General features: G+C 36.8%; 12 protein-coding genes across 12 annotated transcripts; 5 read left to right on the forward strand and 7 right to left on the reverse strand.

Moving 5' to 3' along the window:
* Positions 1-22: 22 nt before the first annotated feature.
* KIC1 (putative serine/threonine protein kinase) lies at positions 23-2,548 on the reverse strand (the record flags this gene model as incomplete). Its single annotated transcript, XM_015610943.1, has 1 exon — positions 23-2,548. The coding sequence occupies one exon, from the start codon at positions 2,546-2,548 to the stop codon at positions 23-25; it is 2,526 nt and encodes an 841-aa protein (XP_015468219.1).
* Positions 2,549-2,786: 238 nt separating this feature from the next.
* Positions 2,787-3,458, forward strand: HIS3 (imidazoleglycerol-phosphate dehydratase; the record flags this gene model as incomplete). The annotated part of the gene is made up of 1 exon (XM_015610944.1): positions 2,787-3,458. The coding sequence occupies one exon, from the start codon at positions 2,787-2,789 to the stop codon at positions 3,456-3,458; it is 672 nt and encodes a 223-aa protein (XP_015468220.1).
* A 325-nt stretch (positions 3,459-3,783) lies between these two features.
* AC631_02115 (uncharacterized protein) lies at positions 3,784-5,064 on the forward strand (the record flags this gene model as incomplete). The annotated part of the gene is made up of 1 exon (XM_015610945.1): positions 3,784-5,064. One exon carries the CDS (start codon positions 3,784-3,786, stop codon positions 5,062-5,064), a length of 1,281 nt encoding a protein of 426 aa, XP_015468221.1.
* A 585-nt stretch (positions 5,065-5,649) lies between these two features.
* On the forward strand, positions 5,650-7,143 carry AC631_02116 (uncharacterized protein; the record flags this gene model as incomplete). Its single annotated transcript, XM_015610946.1, has 1 exon — positions 5,650-7,143. The coding sequence occupies one exon, from the start codon at positions 5,650-5,652 to the stop codon at positions 7,141-7,143; it is 1,494 nt and encodes a 497-aa protein (XP_015468222.1).
* Positions 7,144-7,578: 435 nt separating this feature from the next.
* On the forward strand, positions 7,579-8,013 carry AC631_02117 (uncharacterized protein; the record flags this gene model as incomplete). Its single annotated transcript, XM_015610947.1, has 1 exon — positions 7,579-8,013. One exon carries the CDS (start codon positions 7,579-7,581, stop codon positions 8,011-8,013), a length of 435 nt encoding a protein of 144 aa, XP_015468223.1.
* A 94-nt stretch (positions 8,014-8,107) lies between these two features.
* Positions 8,108-9,440, reverse strand: AC631_02118 (uncharacterized protein; the record flags this gene model as incomplete). The annotated part of the gene is made up of 2 exons (XM_015610948.1): positions 8,108-9,308; positions 9,394-9,440. The coding sequence occupies 2 exons, from the start codon at positions 9,438-9,440 to the stop codon at positions 8,108-8,110; spliced, it is 1,248 nt and encodes a 415-aa protein (XP_015468224.1).
* A 625-nt stretch (positions 9,441-10,065) lies between these two features.
* On the reverse strand, positions 10,066-10,590 carry AC631_02119 (uncharacterized protein; the record flags this gene model as incomplete). The annotated part of the gene is made up of 1 exon (XM_015610949.1): positions 10,066-10,590. One exon carries the CDS (start codon positions 10,588-10,590, stop codon positions 10,066-10,068), a length of 525 nt encoding a protein of 174 aa, XP_015468225.1.
* Positions 10,591-10,614: 24 nt separating this feature from the next.
* Positions 10,615-11,085, reverse strand: AC631_02120 (uncharacterized protein; the record flags this gene model as incomplete). Its single annotated transcript, XM_015610950.1, has 1 exon — positions 10,615-11,085. One exon carries the CDS (start codon positions 11,083-11,085, stop codon positions 10,615-10,617), a length of 471 nt encoding a protein of 156 aa, XP_015468226.1.
* A 567-nt stretch (positions 11,086-11,652) lies between these two features.
* AC631_02121 (uncharacterized protein) lies at positions 11,653-13,311 on the reverse strand (the record flags this gene model as incomplete). Its single annotated transcript, XM_015610951.1, has 1 exon — positions 11,653-13,311. The coding sequence occupies one exon, from the start codon at positions 13,309-13,311 to the stop codon at positions 11,653-11,655; it is 1,659 nt and encodes a 552-aa protein (XP_015468227.1).
* Positions 13,312-13,567: 256 nt separating this feature from the next.
* Positions 13,568-13,957, reverse strand: AC631_02122 (uncharacterized protein; the record flags this gene model as incomplete). The annotated part of the gene is made up of 1 exon (XM_015610952.1): positions 13,568-13,957. The coding sequence occupies one exon, from the start codon at positions 13,955-13,957 to the stop codon at positions 13,568-13,570; it is 390 nt and encodes a 129-aa protein (XP_015468228.1).
* Positions 13,958-14,117: 160 nt separating this feature from the next.
* AC631_02123 (uncharacterized protein) lies at positions 14,118-14,933 on the forward strand (the record flags this gene model as incomplete). Its single annotated transcript, XM_015610953.1, has 1 exon — positions 14,118-14,933. The coding sequence occupies one exon, from the start codon at positions 14,118-14,120 to the stop codon at positions 14,931-14,933; it is 816 nt and encodes a 271-aa protein (XP_015468229.1).
* A 70-nt stretch (positions 14,934-15,003) lies between these two features.
* On the reverse strand, positions 15,004-17,415 carry ZCF25 (Zcf25p; the record flags this gene model as incomplete). The annotated part of the gene is made up of 2 exons (XM_015610954.1): positions 15,004-17,289; positions 17,347-17,415. 2 exons carry the CDS (start codon positions 17,413-17,415, stop codon positions 15,004-15,006), a joined length of 2,355 nt encoding a protein of 784 aa, XP_015468230.1.
* Between the last annotated feature and the right edge of the window lies 1 nt (position 17,416).

Here is a 17,416-nt window from a genome sequence, read left to right on the forward strand (position 1 = left end):
TATTATACATATTAATTCATATTTAAATATCATTTTCTAAAGCCTCTAACCCTTGATTAAACAATTTAATCATTGTATCAAGCTCATTTATCAACTTGTGTTTAGGAGTTGTGTCGAGGAAAAATTCTCCATTGATACTTGGAATTTGTGGGAAAGTCTGTGACGACTTTTCTCTATTGCCATGCGCACCACTTAATGAAGTAGTTCTAGGCAAAAACGAGTTTATTGTAGACGGGTTACTAGTGGTAGGAAGGCTCGACGTAGGTACTGCTGAAGAAGTATTGGCCTTCTTTAATTGAGCTGGATGATGCCTTGAATTAGATGAAGTATTAATAACCTCAGAATCAGTTACGCTTTCAGTAGGATAAGAAAGATTTTCCTTCTCAGTTACAGGAGTCATTGTTAAAGGCAAGTTACCAATCTGGGATGGATTAATACCAAACTGATTCACGTTATCGCTTTGGGAAGCTGGGTTACTGTGCAGATCAAATTCATGGGTCAATGCAGAGAGTGGATTAATTGAATTAGATGGTGTAGGCATTTGAATATGAAACCCTGGCCTTGGTTTCTTTGGTTTTGCGGTTGTAGCAGGTTGAAGATGCGATGTCGATGGTTGATTGATATTTGAATTATTAATATTAACGCTGCCGTTTGGGTTATTCTGAGAAGGTCCTAGATTTGAGTTACCATTGCCGTTGGTAATATTGTTAGGAGTAATACTGTTATTATTCGTTGGTCCAAGGTTTGATGCACCATTTGAATTGGAACCACTTGGCTCGTTTGTCAATTTAAAGTTAATGGGTTGAAGCAAAGGATTTGAATTGGATTGGAGAGCCTTCATTGATTTAGATGGCGAAGAAGTGCTCGACATGCCTGCGGCATTCATGAGAGAGGATGTTGGAACTGGTTTTGGAGATGGAGTTTTTAAATTCGAAGATGTAGTTGATGAAGGCGTACGGGGTGGCTGATGTGATGCACTTGAATTACTTCCAAATGTATTTGATATAGTTAACTTTCTTTGTCTGTTGGCAGATGCTGATGTTGAAAACCTGGTTTCTAAATTACCAGATGCTGATTGAGAATGATATAAAGTAGGTGGCTTATTAAGAGACGGCTGTCCAGTATTAGTTATGGGTTTATCTCCGTATCCACCATAATTATCCATATCTGGAATCTCAATAGTTGGCGATTCTAGTCGTTGGTCACTAGGTACAAATGATGGGGGCAATTCGAATCCTTGACCACTGATATTACTGGAGGCCGCATTAATCTCGGGAGATGCTTCTTGGAACAAGGTTAAAAGTGATTTTGGGATCTCTGAGTTGGGCGTACTTCCAGTTGCATTTATTCTATCGCTTGCAAACTTTGAATCATTATTTAAAGTACTTGTAGCAAAATTTGATCTAGTATTATTCAAGGTATTGCCCATCTGTAATGTAGACTGTGTCTGATATGTATCATTAGCTGCATCTTCTTCGTTGTACCTGTACGGATCTTTATAGTTTTCCTCAACTTGATCCATATCTATATCATTCTCAATAATATAATCACGACTACTCAAAGAGTCAAAATCCCACTTGACTTGGAGCTGGTGATCATTATCATTTTCAATATTTTCGTTGCCATGAGGATGAGTTGGTACCATATTCTCCTCTAAGTTCATATAAGCCACTGAATCTCTCGAAGAATCCCGATCTCTCCAAAGTAAATATCTTGAAATAACTTCCTTTAGTACCACTGTTGGATGACCTTTGTAGAATTTAACAAACTTACATTTTAATAAATCTTCTGCGCTTGGTCTCTCTTCCGGATTTTCATCTAAACACAATGCAATAGTTTCTTTCAAAGCAGATGAATACTCTCGACCCTCCAATCTTGGTGGCGTCAGTTTGGATATCATTTGCATGGCCCACATCGCGTCTTTATCACAATATGGAGGGTTTCCTGTCGCAATTTCATATATAGTAATTCCCAATGACCAAATGTCGGCCTTTGCATTGTATGTGTCCCCTTCACGTATAACTTCGGGTGCCATCCAATACGGCGTCCCAGCCATAGTAGTCCGTTTTAATGCATTTGATGTTATTTGCGTCGCTACTCCAAAATCACATAATCGAACATTTCCTTCTTTCGTTATCAACACATTTGCCGCCTTAAGATCTCGGTGTATAAACCCTAACTTATGAACCGCTTGTAACGCAATCAATAACTCTCTCAATATCACCCCAATGTACTTTTCTTCAAAAACTCCACATTTAAGTAATGTACGAACACTACCACCGGCACAATAGTCCATCACAATCCATAGCCTTGTATCGTTTAAAAATGATCCGTAGTAATGCGTTACATTGGGTACATTCTTCAATTCTGTCAAAAACTGGATCTCTTGCTGCACATCTATAACCTCATCCTCCTCAGTATCTAAGTTTAGTACTTTTATGGCAACTACTTGCTTCGTTTGTTTGTTATACCCTTTATAAACAACTCCAAATTTCCCTCGACCAATGACCTCTGTCCGCTCAAACGAACTCTTTGAGATAACTCCCATTTCTAGTAGACAGGTTTAAATCTATCTATAATTTTATAACACCTTTCAGTATTTAGCTAAGGTAAATCTTTTAGGGATATATTGTAAGTTAAAATGAAGCCTAACACTTTGATCTAGAACTAGTGTTATAATCGATGAGAGCATTATTTGTTATATGCAGAACCAAGATTGATATCAATTATTCACAATTTTCAGTGTTAGTCATACTACTCTAATACCCATAAAAGCAGTAATCAAGATGGCCAAGACTGCAACGATTAAAAGAGATACTAATGAAACCAAGATCCAAATTGCCATATCTTTGGAAGGAGGCCATATAGCGTTGGAAGAGTCAATTTTCAAGAATTCCACCAATGAGACTAAAGATGATAGTCATGCGACCCAGGCTACCTCAACACAAGTAATTCAGGTCCAGACAGGCATAGGGTTCTTGGACCATATGTTACATGCGTTGGCCAAACATTCTGGGTGGTCATTGATCATAGAATGCATCGGAGACCTTCATATCGACGACCACCATACAGCAGAAGATGTTGGTATCACACTAGGCTTAGCATTTCACAAGGCACTTGGACAAGTGAAAGGTGTCAAGAGATTTGGTTGTGGTTTTGCTCCTTTAGATGAAGCATTAAGTAGGGCTGTCGTTGATTTATCAAACAGACCATATGCCGTGATTGAGTTGGGATTAAAGAGAGAAAAGATCGGTGATTTATCGTGCGAAATGATTCCACATGTGTTGGAAAGTTTTGCCCAAGGTGCTGCTATAACTCTCCATGTCGATTGTTTGAGGGGATTCAACGATCATCACAGAGCTGAAAGTGCGTTCAAGGCATTAGCTGTGGCTATTAAGGAAGCAACGTCTAGCAATGGTACCAATGATGTTCCAAGTACTAAAGGCGTCTTATTTTAACGACTATTCAGTAATATATATCTGCGGGATGCACATCTCTGCAACCATTTCTTGAGATTGAGGGACTAGAAGCTCTAGCTACGTATAAATAGCAAACTTAATACATAACATAAATGCTCTTTCTCGTAATATATCCATATCAGCTTGCTTTACTATTTCAGCCCTCTCGATAGACAACTTTATCTACCTTGGAACTCACTTCCTCCACCAAGTACCCTTGTATTGATAGAGCATCTGATGCTGCACGTGATTTAAGTACATAAAATATTTCACTATCAGAAGAGAAGACTTTCATGATATCAATATTTCCATAAACATTACGGCTATGCTCAAGACTTCTATCAGACGGTTCTCTGTCGTATCCAATGTTTTGAATAAAAATGAATCGAATATCAAACCAGTTTTCAAGTCACATTACCTGAATGAAGGTGTTAAACATTTTGACAAAAATTTTCCTAAGCAGCAAAAACGTAAACCTTGGGATAATGGAGAACAGACAAAAGACGAATTCTTTATGAAAAAATATGGCTCCATAAGCGAAAAAGAAAGAGAGGTTTTAAATCAGAAAGTTGAGAGGCAACGGAGAGCTAGAAAAGAGAGAAAGGATGCTGATCGACAATATAGAAGGCAAGAAAAAGAAGACCGATTTTCTCGATTTGGAGGTAACCGTGACTTTAGACAAGCCTTCAAGAACCCGTTAAGTGAATATGTTTATGGTACTTTTCCCGTAATGGCAGCTTTGATGGCCAATAAAAGAGGTCTGTTTAATAAGTTGATAACGCACAATCCAAAAGAAGCAAGTGGTGAAATCTTCAAGTTGGCCAAAAAATACGGCCTAAGAATAGATAGAAAGGACAGCAAAGGTGATTTGAATGTGTTATCTGAGAATGGAGTACATAATGGAATTGTATTAGAGACAAAGCCGCTTGAGCTTCCAATAATATCTTCTTTGGGTGAATGTGACCCAGAACTGGGAACATACAAAGTATCGATAGTTAACGAATTATACAACAGCGAAGTACAGAAACTGGAACAGGTCATTCGTAGCTTCTCAGATGAATCCAGCTCTAAGTACCCCTTGGGGATATATCTCGACGGTATTACGGACCCACAAAATATAGGGGCTATTATTAGATCGGCGTATTATTTGGGTGCAGATTTCATAGTGGTTCCTGATCACGATACAGCAAGATTAGGTCCCGTAGCAAACAAGGCATCCGCTGGTTCTCTTGACTTGACTAATATTTACCAAACTGTTGATAGTTTACGCTTTGTTGAAAATGTCAAGAACAGTGGTTGGAACGTAATCACCACTAGTGCTAAACCCAACTTTGATGAATTGCAAGATTTAAAGCTGAAGCACGAAAAGGTAGAAGAACATTTAAAGAATAAGTTCATCGAAGTCGATGAATTATCGTCGATGATGGCGCAATCTCCGATATTACTTATCATGGGAAGCGAAGGTGCAGGTGTAAGAACAAATTTGAAGCTCAAGTCTGATTATCTAGTTGGTTTAAACAAAGGTAGAAGATCTGGTGTCGATATTGTTGACTCGTTGAATGTCAGCGTTGCATGTGGTTTGTTGATCAGTAAATGCTTCGAATAAGAAATAAAGAAATATCTGAACATATTCTATACTAAATACTTGTAAATAAATAACATTAGAAGCATATCCTATCGTTTTATTATACTTCAAGTCGATATCAGTCGATTTTAAGATCTACTAATAATATGTCAATACAAATTTTCCCTCATAAACAAACTGCTTACAGTTTGCAATTCACATTTCATATGCTATCCTTCTTCAAATTTCATGTGCTCTAGAGTCGTCGCTAGTTCACAAAGATCAATCACAGGGGAACCAACAAGTGGATTGTGCCATAAATTCTTCATGGATAATAGGGGTAGCACGTGAAAGATTGATATCGAAAGCAGCAACTAGTCTTGAAATATACTTAACTAGTTAAAGAATGTCAAGATATAGATACTAAGAAGACACTAATAAAGTCATCTCCCCTTCGAATCAACAGTAGAAGTAGAACCATCACAGTTGAGGAAAAATTAAAACGAATAAAATGGTTCTGTATCATCTAGTTGTATTGGTGCATGGGTATGTTAAAGTCTCTTGACATGTCTAGAAACACATAAGAATATTACTAACATTAATAGTCTATGGGGTACCTGTTCACACATGGATTACCTTGAATCACAAATCCAGCAAATCAAACCACCTAATGGAGAAAAGATTATTACGTACAAGACCAATTCACATGGAGGATTTTTAACTTATGACGGAATTGATGTTAACGGGAAAAGAATTGCGAATGAAATAACTGCAGAGACGGATAAGCTCGATAATACAGGACATAAAGTCAGAAAGTTTTCTATACTTGGATATTCTTTGGGAGGGTTGATATCTCGATATGCGATCGGGGTTTTGTATTACGAAGGCTATTTCGAAAAAGCAGAGCCAGTTAACTTTATTACATTTTGCTCACCACATGTGGGAGCTATTAAACCATACAATTCATTTCTGTCAAAAATGTTCAATGGGTTTGCTTCTTACTTTCTTGCTCATAGTGGGGCCCAGTTGTTTTTAAAAGATAAGCAACAAGTTAAATCGGATTATGCGGGAAATAATAATCACAATCTACCACTTTTAGTGTGGATGGCAGAACCAGCCTCAACTTTTTATGTTGCTTTATCAAAATTCAAACATAGATCAGTGTATGCAAATGCTATTGGAGATAAGAGGGCAGGGTTCTTTACCGCAGCAATAGCTACTATGGATCCCTTCCAATCCATGGTTGACCGAAATGCAAGTGCCTACGATTTTGACTATGTGGAAGGATACGAACCAACAGTTATAGATTTTACTAAGCCTATTTCGTTTTCCAAGCTCGAGGAAACAAAGAGTGCACATGCTCGATCCACAGTGTCAAAGATAGTACCATGGTTAAAACTCTTGGTGAGCGTTATTTTGTTCACCCCACTTTGGTTCTTCTGGTTTTTCTATAAAACTATTTCAGAGCGAATAAAGTTGAATAAGAGAGTTTCGCTGTTTTTCAATGAAACATCTTTACTACATTTATACAGTTATCCCGATCATATTTTTGACGATAGTACCTCCGAAGACGAGACTCCCCACCCTGCAAATGAGAAATATAAGCTTGAACAGAATAGCAAACATGAACCTCATGAGTCATTATTCTATTCGTTAGAAAAAGAATTGGGTGAACAGGTACGAGACCAGACTGATATTTTTGTCGATTCCATATTTGATGCAGCTAATAGCCAAGGCTATGAAGAGTATGAGTATAGTATTTCAAGTCGAACGAGAAAACGCAAGTCGAGAGATACACCATCACAAAAGTCTGATGCCGATTTTTCATCAACGATTAAAGAAATGGAAAACTATGAAGTTCCCTCTGATCCATCATTATCCCAGTCTAAGCTTGTTGCTTTGAACGGCAAAAATATTGATAGCTTCAGATTAAATTTATCTAGCAATGAGTTATATATAATTCATAAGTTAAACATGCTTGAGTGGGAAAAAGTTCCCGTTATAATCAGAAACACTAAGTTGACTCACTCGGCAGCTATAGTGAGACAAGATGAGCCTGCTTTTGAAGAAGGAAAAACTATTGTCAGGCATTTTGTAGAACAAAATTTCAAGTCAGCATAGATTATCAATTGTAGATATTTAAATATCAGATTTGTTCTATAAGATATGATATATAAGGTTAGTGTTGATATTAGATGTATATCTAGTTAAATTACCTAGGTTTTGAGTAATGGGTACGCGCCTTTTGTGCGATTTTTTTTTCTATTTTTTGCATCCACAAACTGACGCATGATTGCAACAATTCCTAATAAATTACTGATGTCTTAAACATGTTTAGCCCAAAATATCAGACTACAAGGCAATATCAAGAGTACAGTTAATTAGATAGTATCTTAAAAAATAGTCAATATATAAAAATTGACTTTTACCTTAGCCATATTTTTTACTCATTGTGCAATATTTTGAAGAAATAGTCAAATAATAACTTCACGACATAATTAACATCATAAAATCTGGTAAACTAATATCACAAATAATTTTTTGTACAATTAGAATATGGATCAACACTCTAAGGAGTTAAACAATGATATAATTGTCAGTAATGAAACAGGTATATTAGAAAATAAACATTTGTACAACGACCGCGATCTCCAGACTGAGGAAGTAGGAGATTCGGACCTAAAACTTAAGGAAGCAACAAATTTATGTGAAAGGGAATTAAAATCAGAAGAACGAGAGAAGCCTTTGGGTGATGAAATTATTGAACAAAAATATCATGGACGGAGATTTATCACGATACGAAACCTCCCGCTATCTGCTGACACTAACAAATTCAGAAAAGAAATAAGCAAAGTTTGCCCTCCTGTGTCCATGGGCGTCGTAAGAATCAATAACATGGGTTATAAACTGCTACATATTCAATATAGAAACAAAGATAATATTGAAAGTCTTTATCAATGTTTGAAACAAAACAAATATGTCCTTCATTAGCGTAGCTTCTGATTGCAATTCCGCAATGAATATTTTTATATTTTATACATATAGAAACGAAGAAAAGATAAATAAACATACATCTATATAACAACTAAATCAATTCAACATAATTAGCAGGGAATATACCAACTGTGCCATTGTTTCTCCCAGTCCACCAATCGTTCGATGTTTCTGACTTCTTTACAATGTCAATTACATCACCCTTTTTGAATGGTAAGTCACCATTTTGTTCTCCTTTGAATGTATACAAGGCAATTGCTTGACTAGAATTAGTCTTTGCTGCACCCCCAAAGTTTGGTTTACTAGACGTTGGAGGCCTGGACGGACCATTATTAGATATACGAGTATTACTGAACGAAGAATTTAAGTTATCAACATCACTGTTAGTTCGTCTTCTACTTGAGCCAGTAGAATCATAAATATCATCCTCCCATGCCGAGCGTCTTCCATTATTATTTGAGGATTGTTTGTTTCGACCAGCACCAGCACCGCCTCTTCTATAGCTATCATCATCGTCAGAATAATCATCATCAGAATACCCATAGTCATCAGAATACCTTCTTGAACGAGAAACTCCAGTGCCTCTTCTTGATCTAGATTGGGTCGACGTAGTATCGGAGAATTCATCTGGAATATCATCATAGTAATCGTCGTTGTAAAATTCATCATCATCATATGGCAATCTGTTGTTGAAAGCTTTAGAATCTAAGATTCTCATCAACGAGTCGCACGCTGGTGGTGGTTCGACATTGCCCGCCAAAATAGTTCTGGCTTTACAATTACTACCATAAAACTTTCTGTTTGCTTCTCTTCTTTCAACAATGGCCGAACCTTCCAAAGATACACCGGCAAACAATCCCTTAGTTTTGGAATATGAGAATACGGCCGAGGCACTCTTCAACGAAGCAGTACCCGCACCTTCTGCATTTCTACCCAATGGTCCAGCAGCCACAGAAACATTGGCCCCTAATGTGATTGACCCCATTTGTGCAAACGAATCGACAGCAGCCTTATTATTTAAAATGAAAACAAAATCAGTGATCTCGGCACCAATTTGTCCCCCCACACCAGCTCCGGCTGTGACGATGGCTGATGGTGCAGACCAGCTACCATCTGGAAGTCTAGCAACTATAACCCCCGAACCTGCTCTTCCAGAAAACAAGAATCCTGCTTTCAATACAGTAATAATTGCCAAACCTTTAGCATTTTTCAAAACATTTGGGGGAATAACTTGGTCTGCCCCAGCAAATTGATTAGGCTTTACAAATGAAGCAAGAACTTTAGCAGCTTTCCTAAAAAATGGTTAGTACATCATTTCTAACATATTCTTATACAGCTCTTATGCCTATTGATCAAATATTTGTAATTCATACATACTTTGATTCACTTTTCAAACTCCTTGGTATTGGATTATTAAGTCCCATCTTTCTAACTTTTGTAGCAATTAATATCCACTCAATCCGAAAATAGTTCTTTTAACTTATATAAATACAGGTTGTATTGAAATAGCTCTTGAATTAGAAATACTAATATACACCAGAATAATTATCAATTGGCAAGGATAGCATAATGAATATATGCCGTTGGATCCTTAATCAACTTCAAAGTGACACAAAGGTCATTCTCGAAAATTTCAACCATCTTTTCCGGAGAGAAAATTCTTAGGCCCTGGAAACGTCATTCATAGGATACATAGCCGTAGAATTTCTTATTATGGCATATCAGATCATGATTTCGAACCATGAAAGTTGATAGACTGAGTCAAAGTTTAATTAGTTAGGGTGGTACAGAGTTGACGAAGAAAATGAGAAATGGACATAAATGAAAAATAAGAAGAGTGATTCTGTAAGTTATGCTCAGCAGGTATTTTCAGCATTTCTACAGCGTTATTAATATTCTCTTGACCCCTAATATGAGAAGAGTTCAATTGGTGAACTGTAGTTTAATAAGAGGTTATAGGTAATCACCATACAGGTGGGTATATTTTATTCGTCTATTGTATGTGGAAGTCTCTAATAGTCTAATTACATGTAGAAGTCTGTAAGCGCTCTAATTAAATTTAGTGTTCTTCTGTTCTGGAACAATTGTTTGAACCTTACCGGTCAATAATGCAGAACGTATATTATGAATTGTCCAGCTCTCCATGTCGGAGAAAGCTTGCACTGTATGGGTGCCCATGTGAGGTAAAGCCAACACGCTGGGCATGTCTAATAGTTCCTTAGAAGGCACAGGCTCGTTTTCAAACACATCCAATCCGGCTGCACCAATTTTACCTGTTTTCAAGTGTTTTATCATATCCTGCTCATGGATAACTGCACCTCTTGCTGTATTCACTATTACTACACCGTCTTTCATTTTGGAAATTAGGGAGTCATCAATTAAATGGTAAGTTGATCTGTTCAAGGGACAGTTTATGGATATCACATCGGAAACACTGACCAATTCTTCAAGTGTTGAAGCATATTCGCATTGCTTTTCTAATTCAGGTGATAACTTCGATCTATTATAGTAAACTATTTTTTCAAAACCAAATGATTCTGCCCTATCCCTGACAGCACGGCCGATATCTCCCATGCCTATAATCCCCAAAACTTTTCTTTAAGGGGCATAACCCACTTCTACACCAGCACCAAGCCCACCAGTTGGCCATTTACCAGCAATAAGATTCTGACGTCCCGCTTCAAAGTTTCTCATAGCCCCAAGCATAAGAAATATGTTTGTATCGGCTGTCGAATTAGTGGTGATATTCGGACAATTAGATACCTGAATACCACGCTTAGTCAATGCTTCAACATCTATTTGATCATATCCAGTGCCTTGATGTGCAATATATTTCAATGAAGGTGGAAAATGGGATATTAATTCTTCGTCAAACATGCCAACCTTTTGTCCTGAAAGGTATCCTCTTCCCATGGCAACAATATTTGCGTATTTGCCATGGAGATCTTTAATAAACTCCTCCCTTGAATACTCACCAATAAGCTCTACCTTAGCAATTTCTTCAATATCTACCCATAGTTGTTGGCTATATCTAACTGGCTCTAAATGAATGACCAACGGTTTTGACATCTTCTTCTATTGCAATATTTTCAATGTTATAGATTTATTAGATGTTAAATATAGTTCTTCGAAAAAATAGTTTTATTCCTGCGAGAACCTTTTAGGAATTAGATGCTGCAACAAGCCCCTTGTGTATCAAGTAAGGTTGCGAAATATACATTCGTCCTCTAGCTCACGGATACCTTTTGTCTTGGAAGAGATAACTTCGAAGATGAATGGATTCAGAATATCCTTTCTCTTAAAATGGTGGTAAAAAGAGACTCTGGGTTATTTTCCAGACGGTAGATTTTGGGTGAAGCAGAGATCTAAGTGAGAAGTTAGATTATATTTAGCGGGAATCGGATAAAGTTGAATAGAAGTATATATCGAAAACATAAGAGTATTGTAAGGTACTAACAGGATTATTTTAGAAGTATGATTTTAAGGATACATCGGTTCTGGATTTAAAACTATTTAGTTTAGAGGGAAGTCTGTTATGTCAAGGCTAAATAATTATTAAATTCAGACATGAATATATGACCTTCTATAGTATATGTCATATATATGTAAGCTTATATACAAAATATGGTTTCCAATTTATTTCCACCATTCAGGTTTATCGTAACCGTTTGGTCTGCTGGGGGTGTCGAAACCCACGGAAGTGGATGAATATTCGATCACTGGTTTCAATACTTTGATTTTTCCTTTAAAGGCAGGAGCATCCATCTCCTCCATATACTTTTTCTCACTAACGGTATCATCGAATAACTCTGGTTTTATTCTTTTCATCGAGCGGAGACAGGTGGACGAAATTTTGTCAACAGAGTCATAATATCTTAAATTGAATATATCCTTATCATGTTGACTTAATGAACTTTTCCATAATTCATCTGGGTATAATCCTTGTTTCATCAACAATAAATCGTATTGCACCAATGAAGATTTACACCAATAACTACCACCGTAACGTGCTCTCTTGTAAATGGCTGTTAGGACAGCTATTGCAACCATACAACCAGTTCCGTAATCGGACATAGGAAAGGGTGGGATAATTGGTTCATCTAAACCCAATGCCTTACCTTGAATCCAAGCAACACCAGAAGCACAGTCAGCAATTTGTTGCCAACCAGGTCTTCCAGACCATTGACCAGTAAAACCAAAGCAATTTTCGGAACCATAAATATAACCCTTTTTTCTACATTTAGCCATTTCGGCAATCTTTGAGGGTCCGTATCCCAATCTTTCAATTGCATTTGTTCTGTATCCATCAAGAATTACATCAGCATCACGAAGCAAACCTTCAAATGTTTCCCTATCCTTTTCATCCTTTAAATCCAATGATGTAGTATGTTTACCCACATTAACATCAACTTGGAAAAAAGGCACGTCCGGAAGATTAGGCGAGGTAACTTTGATAACTTCAGCACCATATTCTGCTAATATACGACCAATTGTAGGACCAGCAATTATACGACACAATTCTAAGATTTTTATTCCTTCCAAAATTTTAGGTTTATCACTACTTGTAGACAATGGTGTAAATGCTACCGGTGGAGTTTCTTGCTCAAGACTTTCAATTGTCCAATATGGTTCTTTCAGGATGATTCTTCCGTGCTTTGTCTCTAAAAATTGATCTTCGGTCAAGGCCTCAACACCAGCTTGACGATTCTGAGTATTCAAAGCTTCTAAGTCATCACAATCGAATTTACTCACAGCTCCTTGAATAACATTCACTACATCCTCATACTCAGTAAGTTCGGGTGCATATGCTGGCAATCCAATCATATTTAAAGTAGTAGAAGCTTCTAAGGACCCATGAATATGATAGTATCTTTTATCCTTAGTTTGGTACAAATTGGCAGACATTCTTCTATAAGTAATAGACTGAGCTTCATTTAAGTCTGTTGGCTTCAATCTTGAAAGAACTCTCTTATCCAATTTAGTCATACCATCTACAGAAGCCAAGTATGTCAGAAAGAGGAACATTAATGCATGCTGCAAATCAATTTTCGCACCATCATTGATTCCAAATCTCAAATTACCAATAGCAATAGCAGCAGTAGCTTCCAAACCTTTCAAGGCAGCGGCCATTTCACATTCTTTTAACCTGCATGGCAATACAAGACTATCTGATTTATTATAAAAGCTTACATCATTTGCTAACGTCTTGAATTCATCAGGAACTGGTAAGCTTTGATCTTCGAGTAAAGTTTTAAAGATTCGTTGAGCTTCGGCAAATTGCGAGTACCCAGTCATTTTTTGTTATGCTTTTGGCTTCTTAGGTTCATCACTAGGAATATAGTTCTTATATATAGTTCATGTCGGACTCCGTACAAACTTCATTATCACATTTCCGTTTATCATTTCCGAGTAATATCCGATCTCCAATTATCTCGGATATATAGATATGGCTACTAAGTCTACGGATAACAACAAAAATAGGCATTTATTCCTACAATGTAAGTATTTTCATTATATACCAATGAGACCTTCAATCATATGGAGTCTATAATCAAATGTAAACTCGATAATACTTCATTTTTTCCTGTGCTGGAGACTCAAATTCAATATAAGCACCCCATGACTTGGTTGAACTTGAACCATCATTCAAAACATAATCAACATCACCATTGAGCAAAACATCGGTATCATTCACAGCAGCAACATTGTGGACTACATGATGTCTTTTTGAGACATTGGACCATATGTTTTGACGTAATTGTCTTATTTCGCTGGAGCCTTTGGCCTGATTTGCTCCTAAGAGAAGAGTAGCTTCAGGAGTAAAATAATCCACATATTCGTCTCCTTGAACAGGAGGTTTGGTATCAGAAATCTTATAGAAGCCTTCAAGAAAGCTCTTCAATTTTTTATTTGAATCTAAGTCCTTCGCAAATTTAGTCATTTTAATAATTATGGAGCAAAAATTTATGCTCCTCGCTATAGATAAGTTTATATATGATTTTGGTTTCCGAATCATTTGTCTTGCATATATCCGCGAACTATATATAAAGAGGAACATTTCTAGAAATCGAGTATTTATATTAATTTTATCAGCCACAACTATGATTACAACATCAGTCGCTAGGACAAAGAGTATTTTTCACACGATATTTTTAACTGCTACGAGTTCAGAATCAGTAGTTGTTTTTTTGCATGGGCTTGGATCATCTCAAAACTTCTATTATTCGATTGCGAAAAAGCTCTCGTCCGAGCATACTTGTATTGTGCTTGACAATAATGGTGCTGGGAGAACACCGCTATCGAGCCCTGACATTTCTATTGAATCTATGGGCCAAGATGTGTTCAATTTGTTGTTAGAATTGGATCTTTCGCGTAGGCAAATAACTCTAGTTGGACACTCAATGTCAGGAATGATAGTTAATTATATGAATAATGAATTCAAACAAAAGTTGAACATTAAGCAGAACGTACTTTTGGGTCCAGTTCATCCAACAGAGAAGATTTCAGAAGTTTTCGACCAAAGAATCCAAGCTGTTCAGAAAGCTAATTCGTTATCAGACATAGCAAACTCGGTTCTGGAAAATGCAGTTGGAACTAATTGCACTGACCTCAGAAAAGCATTTATTCGTGAACTTGTTTCTGGCCAGACTATCGAGGGCTATATAGCCAATTGTAGAGTTATTTCAAAAGCAGGACTTCAATCAGATGAGTTTTTGGACTTATATAAAAACAACGACAAGAGAACATTGCTTATTATTGGGGAAGATGATAAAACTGCACCTTGGGATGGGTGTGTTTCCTTAATAAGCGATAACCTTCAAAGCAGTGAAGTATATCTGTTAAAGGGTGTTGGCCACTGGCATGCTATCGAAGACGACGAACAAGTGTTAAGGGCTATTCAGTCATTTATTAAATAGATTATGTACAATTAGCTGAGAAATGAATGCATGAATGTATGAATAATAGATTAATGTTTCAATGTCCATATTAGAACCGGTTATCAAACAAAATATCACTTTTTCCAAAATTATACATAAATAGGTCCATAATATCTTGCTTATCACTCGTTTCAGTATTAGAAGGTGAAGCGCTTTCGGGAGGCAAAAAAAATTGCTGGAAATCTAGCATATTATCTAAATCCGGCGCTAAATTGAACCCAGGTGTATTAATGCCGTTAAATGTATTTCCCCCAGTCTCATTTAAATTCATAGATGGAGTAATAGGAATTTCAGGCAATCGTGTTTGTATTTGTGCAGCTCCATTATCTGTTGGAAAACTGAACTTATCTCTAAATGAGGATTGCATATTGCTTATGATATCACTAAATCTGGCAGAAGTGGCACTCATTGGGCCATACTTGGATAAAATATTTCTAGCTCTATCAAGTGTTTCCATAAGAAGCATTATGTTGTACTCCATAACTTTCCCTTGGGCCTCATTAATTTTCTCGTGCATTATCTGAAGACCCAAGATAAGTGCTGAGTTAAAACAGCAGTTGATAGTGGTGAACAGTTCCATTCGCCTGTGGAATTTTGCTAAGAAGTAATCAATAAATTTTATCGTTAAAATCGCAGCTTTAATACAAGCATTTCGGAAGTTTGTCAATAAAAATTCTGCTTTTTCTGTAGCTTGCAGAGTTTGAAAAGACAAATACATGAAGAATGGTCTACTTAATAACACAATACCATAAAGCTGAGACAAGTGTGTCAAAAGCAAAGGATAAAATAAGTCTTCACTTAAAGTTTCGTCCCATGTAAAGAGTCTATCAATTTGTATTTCATTTCTCAAGTCCATTGACCATTTTCTTAATTCAATTGCCAATTTTTTCGCCCTGATTGTATTTATTTTACCTTCCCCATAGAAATTCTCAACTATTTTACCATTTATTTTGGCTATTTTAGCTGTTTCCATTTGACATAGGGCCCTAAAATCATCATTACTTTTGAGAGGGCCACGAGGTGCACACGCTCCAAAGTCATCCCAGTCATAATCGCCAATACTGAGTGGTCTTCCTAGCAAAATGGAAGAAATACGATCGCATATGTAGAGACTTTGCCATAAACGCCGCCTATGCTTAACATAAGCTACATCCTTAAAAGACTCATTAATAAATCTTCTATGAAGACCAAGGGCTTGTGCATTTTTGATTGCCATATTTAGCATGAGCCATGAAGTACTTCTTTTACATGTTGATTGGTAATAAAAGTAGATCAAAAAATATGCTTCGCTTAGCCATAAACCACCATTATCCTCCGAATTTCTAATTAATGTAAATCCACTTTCAAAGTATGCTGCGGAATCATTATATTGTAGCTCTTTAATGGAATATTCTGGGCTTATCTCTGCAAATAGTGACCCTAAGGCTAGTACTAAGTGCATTAAAGCCAATTTATTATTAGGAGCTCGGTTTGGAGATTTATAAATACAATCCACTAGACAATGCTTAAGGTAATTGCTGTCAAAAACGTAAAATGTATGATTGATGTTTTCATCAAATACCTTGACCAAAGTATCACAATCTTGTTTTGTAGGCAATTGAACAGGTATCCCAGAGACATGCTTACCTGGCTCATCAACTATACTCATTCGACGCGGATCATCTGTAAACTTGGTATGACCAAGGTTTTTGTAAAAGATATTACGGCTTTCAAACAAGAGAGAAAGGGGACTACTCTCTCCAATATAGCGCAAATTACCTCCAGAATCTCGTAATAACCTTGTATTTCTTCCATCTTCATTAGATAGTCCATGGTCGTCCTCGTTGTCATCAATCGCTTTTTCCAGGTGCGTACCACGAGACGACATGCCTATAGAACTCTTGCCATGTATATTATTTTCAACTTCATCTTCTATCGGGAAAGAAAGTAATGGCTCCAAATTCTTTGGAAGATATTTACTGCCTTGTGTTATACTCCCCGTATTATTCAGTGTTACAATGGAGTTTGTTCTACCAACCGAATTATGGTGATTTCCATTATTTGAGACCATCAGAGTACTACGTCCAGTCGTCGCTTCAGTTCTCTGGGTACCATAATCATTGCAAATAGATCCAGGGGAATGTTCTGGATAGGCAGTTGAATGTCTTTTAGAGTTTCGACCGTACTTTGGTTCAACCGTACGATCTTCTTCAAGTATTTTAACAGCAGTTTTATCTTCAGAAGCACTCGCATTTATTGCTTTTCTTTGTCCTTTCAATGTCCGCTTATCCACTTTAACATATTCACATTCAAAATCCTTCTGCTTACATAGTGAACAGGGTAGATCTCCGCTACACTAAATATTTTGTTAGTGAGGGTTCAGTTAATTTATTCATCATCTCTAAGAACATACCTTTAATTTACGCCTTTTACAGTTATCGCAAGCCTTTGTAATCTTCTTTCTGGTTTTAGCCTTCTCCATC

The sequence above is a fragment of the Debaryomyces fabryi genome, assembly GCF_001447935.2.
Source record: "Debaryomyces fabryi strain CBS 789 chromosome Unknown contig00034, whole genome shotgun sequence".
NCBI classification, from domain to species: Eukaryota; Fungi; Ascomycota; class Pichiomycetes; order Serinales; family Debaryomycetaceae; genus Debaryomyces; species Debaryomyces fabryi.